This window comes from Numida meleagris, chromosome 25 (genome assembly GCF_002078875.1).
Source record: "Numida meleagris isolate 19003 breed g44 Domestic line chromosome 25, NumMel1.0, whole genome shotgun sequence".
Taxonomy (NCBI): Eukaryota; Metazoa; Chordata; class Aves; order Galliformes; family Numididae; genus Numida; species Numida meleagris.
This window is the reverse complement of record NC_034433.1, coordinates 4,756,050-4,768,224: the sequence shown is the minus strand read 5'-3', so window position 1 is coordinate 4,768,224 and position 12,175 is coordinate 4,756,050. Positions and strand designations below refer to the sequence as shown.

At 47.5% G+C, this 12,175-nt stretch overlaps 1 protein-coding gene across 2 annotated transcripts; it reads right to left on the bottom strand.

Annotated features, from left to right (window-relative positions):
- On the bottom strand, positions 3,874-10,053 carry MLN (motilin). 2 transcript variants are annotated; one of them, XM_021377211.1, is made up of 5 exons: positions 9,922-10,053; positions 7,872-7,997; positions 6,295-6,408; positions 4,790-4,898; positions 3,874-4,008 (listed from the first exon to the last, which is right to left on the bottom strand). In XM_021377211.1, the coding sequence occupies exons 2-5, from the start codon at positions 7,986-7,988 to the stop codon at positions 4,001-4,003; spliced, it is 348 nt and encodes a 115-aa protein (XP_021232886.1). In that variant the 5' UTR covers positions 7,989-7,997; positions 9,922-10,053; the 3' UTR covers positions 3,874-4,000. The 2 variants fall into 2 exon arrangements, with proteins under 2 accessions (XP_021232886.1, XP_021232885.1); XM_021377210.1 differs by lacking the exon at positions 3,874-4,008 and having other exon boundaries at positions 4,023-4,898.

Genomic DNA, 12,175 nt, shown 5'->3' with positions numbered 1-12,175 from the left:
GCCGTGATGTACAGTAATTGCTTTTTTTTTCCCTGCTGCCGCCTGTAAAGAAAGTAATGAAAGTGGCTGAAATACCGTGGCTTAATATCAGAATTTAATTAAAGATAATGAAAAAGTGGTGATGGATGCGTGCAGGCTGCCTGCACATCGCTGTTTCCATGATGGGCGGATGATTCCAGCGCTGTGCCACAGGTGTGGGCCCTGTGGGTCTGTGCCAGAGCTCCGTGTGGTCGCCTCCAGCAGCAGCAAGGGCATCCTTAAGGACTGCCTTCAACACGAAGCAAATCACCCAGGCCCCATTTCCCCTTTCCTTCTTTTCACACTTGCTTTGCTGTCACAGCCCTTTCTTTCAGGGCACCAGACAAGGCTCGCCTTGCTCTTCCTGATTTATGCCAGAAAGCAGCAACAAGATACTGAGATTTGTTAATCTGGTTAGCAACAACGAATGTACACTTAGGAGAGACCAGCCGTGCTCAGTTCTGATGGGAGTGTGAATGTGCCAAGCTGAGCCTCCCGTACTCGCTATCTGGAAAGCACAACTGACAGCTAATAGTTTGGAGTGGTGTCGAATGTAAATACAGAAGTAGAATGTGCTCTCAGTGCAAGTTTCTGGAAACTCACAGCTTTCAGAGAGTTTGGAGAAGCTCTGCCTAGACTCCTCTTGCTTTGGAGAAAAAGAACAATAACAACAAAAATTAAAAAAAAAAAAAAAAAAAACAAAGAAAAAAAAGGGACACTTTTCAACTTTGTGTGCTTCTGGAGGTCAGGGAAATTGCACCAGGACAGTTTGTCCCAGCAGCCCCATTGCATGACCTTCAGAGCAGAGAACATGGAAGTGGGGTTCAGAGGTTGGAGGACTGCAGAAAAGCTTCAGAGGAGGGAAGCTGGCAGCTGGAACAGGTTGTGGAGAGAAATTACTGCCTCTCTCACTTCGTCCCTAGCAAGACAAGCCTAGGGAGCATCACTGCCTTCCCTAAACATTCCTGGTTATCGTGCAGAAGAAAGCAGAAAGCCTCTCAGAGATGACAGAGCCCATAGCCCCACGGAGAAGCACCTTTGGTTCCCATCAGCCTGCCCACAGTGCTGATGTTGAGGCTGATGGCAGAGCTTCTGCTTTGTGCAAAAGAAGGGGCATCATCACGCAGCCCTGGGCGTCAGCAAAGGCTGCCAGGCGAGCACAGCCCTGCTGATGCCACAGATGGGCTGTGATGCTCAGAGATCCTTGGCTGTGGAAAGCCAGTTCCCAGCCCACAGTTGGAATATCTTGGCTGTAAATAGCCTGAGATGGATGTGGGAAGATGGGACAGCGAGGAGGGGACAGCCTCCACCTTTTCTGCTAGCCCGGAAGCTGCCTTAGGCCTGCTGGCAGTGACTCAGCTATCGTATGGGAAGAGCAGGCGTGCTGTGCCGTCTGCTTCTCCTTCTTGAAGTACCGAGGCAGGACTGGTGTAAGCAGAGGGGTAGAAATAGCTCTGCACAGTGCCTGAAGAGGGGAGCATGCTGCACCCCAAAAAGCATGGCAGCAGATGGACCTTCCCATCCCTGATGGAGGGGCTGCTGGAGAAACCGCCATCCCACCCCCACTGCTTACCCCCTGGCATTTGGCTGACAGTCCTGCATATGTCACTGGGGGAAGTGTCAAATCTTACTTGAGAGCCGACTGTGCTGATTTAACACCCTGTCACTCACAGCTGCCGCACAGGTGTGACCCAAGAACACCGATTCTTGTCCCCTGATCGTATGTCATATCCTTAGCCTGCTGAGCCTCTTACTAGGTTAGAAAGTTGGTGCCACTTTCATTCTTTTCTATCTTCTCCTTCCTCCTCCTCCTCCTCTTTTCCTGCCTCCCTCCCACAACTGTTCAGTAGCTCATCCTACCATGAAACTATTTTTCAGTTTTTGGAGCAGCAAGATCTTCCTCATCTACTTGCAGGCATGGACTTCAGTATTTCTGGATGAGCTGCACCAAGGCAGCCTTCCAGGGCACTGGGTGTACAGATGCATCCTGTGACTTGGAGCCCTTTTTGCTTGTTAACCAGAGAAACTGCCCTGACTGCAGCACTCACATCTGAGATGGGATGGTTGGGTGAGTATCTGCTTCATTCCCTCTACTCAGACCTCTGAGCTTGGAGGGGATTTTCTTCCAAAAGCTGAAGGTTTCCTTGCACTTTGGTGCATGTTTGGACTGTCTGGTTATCGATGCAGAAAGAGGATTCATACAGTTGCTGTCACAACCAGCCATGCGTCCCAAAGTTCATTTACAGCTTGGCCAACTGGGAAGAGTACACAACCAAGGACTGAGCTGAAAGCAGACCTTGCTGCTGCTGCAGTCCAGCAGTGGCTTGTCTGGGTCAAAATGAAGGAGCAAAGGGAAACATCGTAGTAAAGTCACATTAATGCATCTGCTTACAGAATTCTCTTGTAGCATCATTTTTGTGGGAAATGGTCCAGGAAGCAAATCCCAGTGGCTCATGTTTGTTTACTTTCCTGTTTACTGTTGGTAGGCAATATTCCTTCCTATATGCCACAGGTCAGCCAAGAATCCTCTTCAGGGAAAGAGAAGAGCAAAATGGGATGCTGTAGAGAAGGCTCTGACCTGTAGTGAAGGGTCCTGTAGGGTTTTAAGGAGAAGATTGCACTGCAGGTGGAAACTCTTCTTGTTTTCCTATGGCAGGGCAAAATTAAGCCTGGGGTAAGGACCCGAGTCTTTCAGAAATAGTGAGTACCCTTTCAAAGCAAACAGCTTGCTCTCCGATCATGCTGGACACAGTAAGCATGGTGCAACTCTTCCTGCGCTTTCCCTGCCAGACCTCCCATGGGTATCAGTCCACTGCAGATTGATTTGCACTGGCTGAGCTCCTAGCCCAGCAAGACATGCAGTTGCTTTCATTTTTAGCCTAATGGAATGTATTATTTTCCACCTGCTCAGACTCTTTTACAGTGATTTCATAGCTCAACCTGCCTCAGCAATAATCCCTGCAAACTTCCAGTTACACTGAGCTGATCTGTCTGTGCAATAGGAGTATGCCTTCAAATCAAATATTAAAACTGGAATCCATTCTGTGCCGGATGTTGCATTATACATTGAGAAATTTCATTTCTCCAAGGGATGGCTTGCCGCAGAGAGCACACTGAGGAAGTACAAGTGTGTCTATGTTGTTCTAGCACAAACACATCTATTTGAATGAGCCACAGTAAGAACAGAATTTGTGTTAGATCAGGAGGATGAAACTGGATTGAAATTGGATATATTCACGTACATGCCATTGATCTCATCAGTCCTTACTTTACATATGTTGGATTTCCTGCTGCCAATATAGAGAAGTAGCTCTAAAATAAGCCAAAGGTATGTTAAATGGAGAGCAATATGTTCAAGCGGAATTACGATGTCACATCTAGATTTGTTTGAGAGCCAGAAATCAGGTCGCAGCTCTGTGTTGCTTCACACTGTGTCTTGTTCGCATTATAGCTATGGGCGTTCCTTGCGATGTTCTTCAGATTCATGTAGCCTGGGTGAGCAAGAGGGGGTTAAGACTACAGGTAGGAAACGCACAGCTGCTTTCTGCTGGCTGCGTGGGGGTGCCCTCCTGTGAGCAGAGCTGGGTGAGGGCTCCCACTGGGCTCCCAGCACTCCCAGTCCTACGCTTCTGGCACCGACGTGGCTTGGTAGCCCTGTAACTGTGCCTTACTTTCTTCCCTTGCCAAAAGGGAGGCCTAAAACCTATTAGTTTGCAAAGATTAATTACTCAGGCTCCTCAGCAAGCTTTGCACTTGTCAGAAGGACGATGATTTCTCTAGAACTGGAAACCCTCCTTCTTATCTTTCCCACACTTGCTGCTTGCCATCTGGCTGAAAAAAGGCACAAATCCTTCGTTTAATTATACTGCGCATTTTATTATCTCACCTCAGATTTTGTTGTTAATCTCTTTTACAGATTTCGTGTACATAAGTGGAGTCTTTTAGCTTCAGCAAGCTGTATCGTTTTCTGATGCTGCTGATATCAGTCAGCTGAAAGAGAAGAGAGGAAAGAACAAGTGTCCTTAAAATTTGTCATTATGCTTTATATATCATTTCCTCCTCCTCAGCTCCTCACCTAAAGAGCAAGGAGGCAAACTGAAATCAGTGCAGACAAAGCAGAATAACAGCTCTCACAGAGATAACAAGGATCCGCTTGTTCGGTCATTTAAGCCCAAATCAGTCAAAGGTCCAGAGATAACACTGGTAAGAATGCTTCCATCACCCTCCAAATCTGGAATAGCTGCATCCATCATGGCCCTGGATTTTTCCTTTTGCAATTTCCATACACTAAGAGCAGATCCCAGGGCTGGATTTGTTAGCACTCAACACCTTTAGCTTCAGCTAATTCACTTATGATAAGCCCCTATGCAGGGAGCAAGGTGTTCGTACATGGCTGCAGGTGCTGAGGTGCCTCACAGGTGCAGGTTTCATTATAAGCTCTCCTGGAAATTGCACCATAAAGACTGAGGACTTTTGGGAAGGAAGGGGTAGGGAGGTAGGAAGCAGTGCTGGGGAGAGCTGTGGAAATTGTTGCAGTGCTGCTAACAGTCAACATCAGCTTTAGGACACAGACAGCACTATGAGAGAGCATATAACCTTCCCAGAAGAAAACTGTATACATGAGAGCGAGTGGGGTATCTGAGGACTCTGTAAAGTGAGCAAACATGACACAAAAGCCCTTCTGAGCAATATAAATATCTCCATGATGATGAGCTGGTGAGAGGAGAGAAAGGCAGAATTCCCAAGGCAGAAATCAACCCCCTGCCAGTACCGTCTGGGGTGTCCTGTAACACCTCCGTGAGCAGTTTCTCCAGGACACCTTGGTATTTTTCCAGCTGCCTCAGTATGAGCCACATCCCAGCTCTGACAGGAACAGCTAGCTGCGGAGGAAACAAGAACATCAGGAGGAGGAGTGGAGCAGAGCATGGGCAGGCAGGTCAGGGTGCTTCAACCCCACTTTACTCAAGTCAGTAGAGGGTCTAGGGCTGGTGTGAGGGGAAGAGGATGATCTTTATATCGGGAAAAAAGCAGTGCTTTGGAGTCAGCCCCATCTACTGCCGATGCAAGTGTGTGCTGTTCAAAGTGCCAAAGTTTTTGTGTATTGGATCATCTCTAGTCTGACTCAGAAATACAGATAAGGGCACCTACTGGCAACAGAGACTGTAAAGAAGAAAAATCATTTCTACACCTTATAATCCTCCACTATCTCACACCTTGACCCTTCAAAACATCAGCTTTACTGATGCTGGTGAAGCATCCTGCATAAAAAGGGTTGAGGATGAGACATCACCCTGCCTGCAGCCTGCCTGGCTGTGAGCCGCGGCTCAGACATACCCAAAGTAAATAGAGTTGTTCCAGTCATGGCTGGAGGCACAGGAGGGCTCGTGGCTACAGGGGCATTGGGTTCTGGGAAGTGCCAGTTATTTAATGCTTTGAGCTGTGAATCCTTGCTGTGTAAATCCTGTTATTGATCACTGGTGTGCCACGTTTGGGAGAGCAGTTGCACATTGACCTATGCGTTGGCCAAATTCCATGGCCTCTCTGCCTGTCCTGTGGTTTGGGCAGGACCTACACACTCCTTTTTTTTGGCAGAAGACAGTTGTGCTGACCACAGGAGTGGCTGCTCTGACCGGACAAAGAGCTCCCTGCATTCAAGTGGAAAGGCACAATTTTCAGACTTAGCTAACCAAGTAAGCATGCCTTTGAGGGCTTAGACTGGCACTTAAATCCCTAAAATTGGCAATTTTCTGCTCTGTATACAGCCTTTGGGGGGTGCAGCTGTATGGGCCCCAGTTTATAAAGTAAGATCCTGCCAGTGCAGAGGACTGTGAGACAGGAGGTGAGCGACACCAGACAGCTGATCCAGAGCTGCCTGAAAGAGTGACAAGTTAAAATCAGACATGCTGAGCTACAAATTACTGCCTTGCAGTTGGCTGGCGTTCCCCGAATGACAAAGAAAGACCTCATGTTGTTTCCATCTTCCTGTGCGAAGGTGAAGGCTAGGTGGGTCTGAGGGGTGTCCAAGCTGCTCAATGTCTAAGATAATTTATGGCACGGAGGTAAAACCTTTCTCTGATGAAACCTTGCTGGGTTGCCTGGCAGAACTGGTAGGAAATGGGTGATACTGCTTTACATGACTGTGAGCTCCATAATGCCACCCACTGTCTTCTCATGTGGCACCTCCAAGTGTGTGTTTGTAGTCAGGACCCATGGGACATCTCTTGGGCTGTTTGTCCCCACTGCATGTCCTCATAGGATCCTTAGAGCCACACGTACCTGGATAGTCTTCATCCGATCGATATCTGCTCCAGATTGCTCAGAGGTGCCTTCCTCTTCCAGCTGCTGCAGAGGGGTCAGGGATTTCTTCTGCCCTTTGTTCCTCTCCTTTTCCTGCAACCCCACAGCAGAGAGCAAACGAGGCAGTGACACACATCATGTGAGCACCAAACATGCTCTGTGGCATATCAGCCGTGTGATGCCCTGAGGCTGTGTGCCTTAGAACAGGGCACAAAACTGCAGGAACTGGCGGCCTAACTGCTGCCTGGAGCCAGTTCCCTGGGTGGGTGTCTGGGAACAGACCCATCAGCTGTGGTCCTCGTGGCTTTGGGGACTGTAATGCTGATACTCAGGAAGGACTGCAATACTCAGTGTAAGACTGGGTTACAGGATTGCAGGCAATGATCTGTAGCAAACATGACACTCCTGGATGACTGCTTTGATCTGTGCAGGACAACGCTGTCAGCAGGAAGGGATTTACTGATCTTACAGAGCTATTCCACTGGCCCAGTTCTGGTTCTCTTCTTTCACAGTGGCACTGAAGTTTAATGAAGGCCTGCACACCCTCATTGCAAATGGAGAGATCAGTGCATACTGCCAGCCTTTCTTGGAAATCTGTAAGGTCAGTCCTTTCACATTTATGGGGCTAAACTTGGCTTCAGGACCCCCCCACTTTCTTCCTAACCCAAATAGAAAAAACAAAGTTGCTTTGGGATAAGACCAACATGACAGGACATGAAAAATGCATCATTGTCTGTGCTCAGTGCCATACTGACTGCTTGCTATGCACTTGCTTTGATTTGAACGTGTGCTCAGAAGGCTAAGACTGATTTCACCCACATACCTCTGGAAGCCCCTCAATCACCAGCAGACGCATAGCTAAAAGGGTAACGATGTATGAACCATCTGGGGACCGTGCGTGGGTCCGTGTCCTCTCCTTCAAGGAGGCTGAAGGATGTCTGTGCTTCCCACAAGAAGAAATCACTATCCAGTGAGCAAATAGGTATTGGAAAAAAGATTTCACTCCTGTGTCAATGGATTGCAGTGTGCGGGAGAAGCTCCCTTTGGCTGTGTTTAAGGAGAAGATGCAGTCTCTGAGGCTGCCTGCCTGACACCTTTCAACAGTATTAGTTTCGCATCAAAAGGAAAACATTCTCTCTGCACATCCCAGAGGTGACAACCATCTGGAGGATGGTTAATTATTTGTTACAACAAAAAGACCCATCAATGTGGTGATGGGAGGCTGCAGCTCCTTTACAGAAATTACAGCCACTAGCACGGAAGAAAAAGAAACGAGACCCGCTACCAGCAGATGATATCCTACACAGGTTTTTTATTTCTTATGTAAAGGAGTCACGGATTTTCTTTTCTGGTATCACACCTTACAAATTGTCTCTGCCATCTCCCATAGCCCTCAGCTTTGGAACAAGAGAGGGACACCCAAAGTCACATCTCCTGTTCTAACAGAAGGGGCAGATGATGGGAATGACAGTGGCAAGGCGTACACTGGCAGAGCTCAGGAGGAAGAAACCTCTGCGTTATTCTGCAGCCGCTGCAGTGCGTGTCTCATGGATTACCTGCATTTTCTGGAAGTCGCTCTGGGTGAAGAAGGGCACAAAGCCTTCAGCCTGTTCAGCCAGCACTGACATCACGTACACAAGGAGCAAACCAGCCACCACCTTCTTCGAAACCATTGCAGGAGTCTGAACAACACAGGAAGAAGGATGCCAGGGTAATAATAGACAGGGCCATTTAATGAGAAATCCCTTTGGCTTTTCATCAGTTGCAATCTAATTTAGCCACCAGCTAACTAAAGGTATATTTGCTCTTCCAGATGCTCCTAAGCTGAGAATAGAAGCATCTTGACTGACAATTCTCTCTCAAACTGTTTCTTGTAAACAGATTTGTTCTTGAGCAATATCTCCAGAGACTGAAAGCCCAGCCCTTCAGTACTGTTAAAGACTCCTCTATTCTGCAAGCTTTAGCCCTCCAGCTGTAGTGGTTTAAGACCTGCATACATCCAGAGCAAAACACTCCCGTCAATCCCTCTGACAGCAAGGAAGAGAGTGATGCTGCAGGAGAGAAAGAACGTACATACAGCTGCTTTGTTAAATTTTGTTTTCATATCTCTCACCCTTGAAAACCTGCATTGATGGGCTCAATCTTTTAATAAGCCTCATTGGGTCCAAGAGAGCTGGGAAGGGCTTTTGCAAGCCTTGCTCCATAAAAGATAAGTATAAAGGGCTTTAAAAGCTACCTTCTGAAGTGATTTAACAGTGACTTCACATGGGAAGAGAACTTATATAAACATTAAATGCTCTCTTTAAATATTAAAATATTCTCTCTGGATGCATTTAATGAAGTCTGGTCCCACAGCTTAACCACTCTACCTGATTGGAACCTGAGCCTTAATTAGTTTCAAAAACCTCTCTGTTTGGGCACCATTAAAAAGACATTGTTAGGTCAAATTTGACCCCTAAATTAGATTTCACATAAATATCAGCTAGTATTGAACTGAAGGCAGTGGAAGTTAATAAGTATTCCCCTCTGCAGCACTTGCTGGTCCCATCCATCGCTGCGTGCCGGGCCAGGGGGGCTGATGGTGTGTGAATTTGGATGTGGCACCCAGACAAGGGCAGCTCCTCCCTGCCCACCCACACCACGACATCCAAGCTGTCAAAGCAAGAGTTGCTGGAGTGATCAAAAGAGGATTTTCTCAGGCTCTCCCCCTTGTAATACAACGCGTTGATATGCATATGTGCTGATAACATGGTGTTATCTCAGTGTCATCAATCTTTTGTGCAGTTTCATTTATTCTAAGATTGCAATAAAATACTGCCGTATACAAAGAGATAAACTCAGTCACCTCCTTCATCTCTTATTGACTAGCCCTCTGCGAATTGATTCTCTTTCTCTTCCCCCAGAGAAACACCCCCGCACATTACTCTAGTCAAAAAAATATCTTTTATGCATGTCCCTTCCTTATTTTGTAAGCAGGACGTGTCTTCCAGACCTGAGATCACCATCTCAGTGCCTCTCCAGGCAGATACATACCTTGTTGTTTGTGAATTTGCTTCACAGCTACAAAGAGAAAGCACAAAGCAGAAGGATCTCAAGTTCAGAATCAGCACAACAAAGCGCTGTGGTCACATGAGGCTGGGTGAAGCGGTGCCCAGCTCTCCTTACGGCTGCATGACTTGGGGTGAAATGCCAATCTGGGGGCAGGCAGGTGAACATCCACCTGGTTCTGGTGTGCGAGCAGTGACAAGATGGGTCTCAGCTGATGCACTGTCTTCCAAAAAATCAAACTGTTACTGTCAGTAGGAACTCTGCGACTCAATTTCTAACTGTTCAAAGCAGCTTCCCAAGCACAGGGGGCATCCAGGGCTCACTGTGCCTCACGCGTGCTCACAGTGAGCAGGAGTTGATGGAATTGATGCTCCCACCATGGGAGAAGAGCAGAAAGCACCTTTCCCCTTGCTTAAACATTGATTTCCTCCTCCTTGTCAGAGCTCTCTCATGTTCAGCAGCTGCTGAAGCCAACATGCAACACGAGCACCCACCTGAGCACACACAGCTCACCCCACTGAGCTGGCAAATGGGAACACAAACCACGCACGCACCTACCTGGAGAGCAGTGCCTGGGATGCTGCAGGTCAGGCCTCTTCTTGTTCCTTGTCACACCTGGCTGCTCCTGCTGCGATCACACCCTTATATACCCACACACAATCACATGCCTGCACAGATGCCCACACTCCCAAGCACCACAAAGCAGCTGCCTGGCATGCATGGAAACGGGCACACCGGATGGGCAGCACCTTTATCTGCATTGGATTTTTAAGAGTTTCTTGTTTCCAGGGTGATCCCCATCCCTGCTTCCCCAGGCTGCTGTCTTTAATGACAGCTGTTCTCTGTGTGCCCCGCAGCTGGAAAGGACCCTGAAAGCAGATCACACTCTGCCTCAGTTTCCCCATCTATAAGGTGGAGAACTTCCCCTCTCCCAGTTTGTCTATTTAGATCACAAGCCCCCCAGGATAAAGCTTTTTTGATGCAAGTATGTCAGTAGTCAAATGATGTCACTCTTAATTGTCTTTGTACTGTAATGTTAACAAATCATGATAACAACAAAGCCACTAAAATCAGCGTAAGACAGAATGCAGTTTGACCCACTGGCATTGTGAAAGCATTGATTTAAGGCAATGAATACCCTGGCAGGATCTAAATATTAATATAATAAAGAAAGCTGTCCGTGCTAAAGCTATAACGAAAAGCTTTATAGAGTGAGCGGGCCAGTGGGGAGATGCCAAGGCAGTGTGAGGGATTTATCTGTCCATTCTGAGTCCTCATGTGGCCCATTCCCTTAATAACAGCATCTCGCAATCCCAAACACACCAACACCCCTCAGGGACAAGACTGTGCACCAGCATCTCTCTCCAGATAGATGAAGTGCAGAGATTTGTCTAAGATCTCACAGGATCGCCTTTGCTCTCACAAAACCATCAGACAGATGCTGATGCTGGGGCATTTGGGATCAGGTCCTGGTGCTGCTCACAAACCAGCGGCCCTGCACGAGGAATGTCGAGAGCCAGCAGCCTCAAGTGAGTGAGATGCAAGAGGAAAAAAATGATCTGGGGAAGCAATGAAAGGCTCCTGCATCAAGCAGCTCCATGGGCGGTGGTGTCAGAGGAGCACGGCAGTGTTCTGCCCGAATGGCTGAACACTGAGCAGCGTTTGCTGGAGAGGAGAGGAAAAGAGCTATGGCCCACGCCTGTAAAATGTCTTTTCTCACCTATCTCCGTCGCAGCTGGTCGATACGATGTGTACACACCATGCCGCGCGCTGGTCCTCACAATGGGCTCACTGCTGCTGTGACAATCAATACTGCTCAATTTGGGCCAAATTCTTCCTTAAAAATTGTGGCAGTCGCTAAGATCCCCGTGCATTTATTGCAGCTTATTGCTGGGCAGCAAAGCGGGCCTGGTGATAAAACCTCCGCAATGGTCAACATAGTTTTTCTCCCCGGGACCATGGGTATGCGTGCTGATGAAAAGGGGATGACCAATAGTTGTTGGCTTGGTTTGTTTTTTACCCACCTTTCCTGCAGATTTTGTGCAAAGCCCATTTGACACCGATCCCTGTTTTAATTGACTTTTTCGGTATCTTTTTTTCTAGTTATGATGGATGCAGCTGACGAGTCAGCAGATGGTGTTGGGAAGTGACAAATTACCAAGAAAGGTCACTTCTGCAAAGCACTAAACTTTCCCATGTCTTTTCCCCTTTTACCTCAAAAATGTGGCTGGCTGGCAGCTTTCCCATCCATCTGTGATGAAGCTTTCTGCATCAGAGAGAGCAACCTTTAAAATAAAAAGGGAAAATGAGAATTAATCATATCTGTATTAGCTGGGTGCTGTCGGCCAGGTTTGCCTCTTCATTATGCAAGTGCGTTCAAAAGGGAAAGGAAACAGAACCGAAAATATGGGACCTGACTCCCACCCTCCACCTTTTCCTGTTACATTTGCCCATAAGGGCAGGCTTAGCATGCCCCATTGCTGACACAGAATGAGGATAAGTGAAAATAAAAGTCACAGCTGGAAGTCTGACCCCCAGCATCGTAATGGGAGAAGTCTGTCCTGCTGCAGTCCCATTAACAACTTGCACTCTTTAGGCTCCCTGAAGCTCTACCGGTTTTATGAAGCAAAATTGCAGCAGAGGTTAGAAGCTTCACAAAGAATTGATGTGCAAAATGGAGTTGCTCGCAGTTCTGTGAAGTTAAACGTTTGCCATAATTGGGAGTAATTTTAACAGGAACCTGGCAGTGGCAGTGAAGCCTGTTAAGCCATGTATCAGTGGCAATGTCAAGGAATCAGGGGAAAATGAGTTC

Bases quoted from the DNA above. Each gene is read 5' to 3' on its own strand.
- MLN (XM_021377210.1), bottom strand. From the start codon at position 7,988: ATGGTTTCGAAGAAGGTGGTGGCTGGTTTGCTCCTTGTGTACGTGATG. The intron at 6,409-7,871 runs GTAATCCATGAG...GTGGGGTTGCAG, and splicing joins GCGACTTCCAGAAAATGCAG to GAAAAGGAGAGGAACAAAGG. The intron at 4,899-6,294 runs GTACGTGTGGCT...TTTCCTCCGCAG, and splicing joins ATCGGATGAAGACTATCCAG to CTAGCTGTTCCTGTCAGAGC.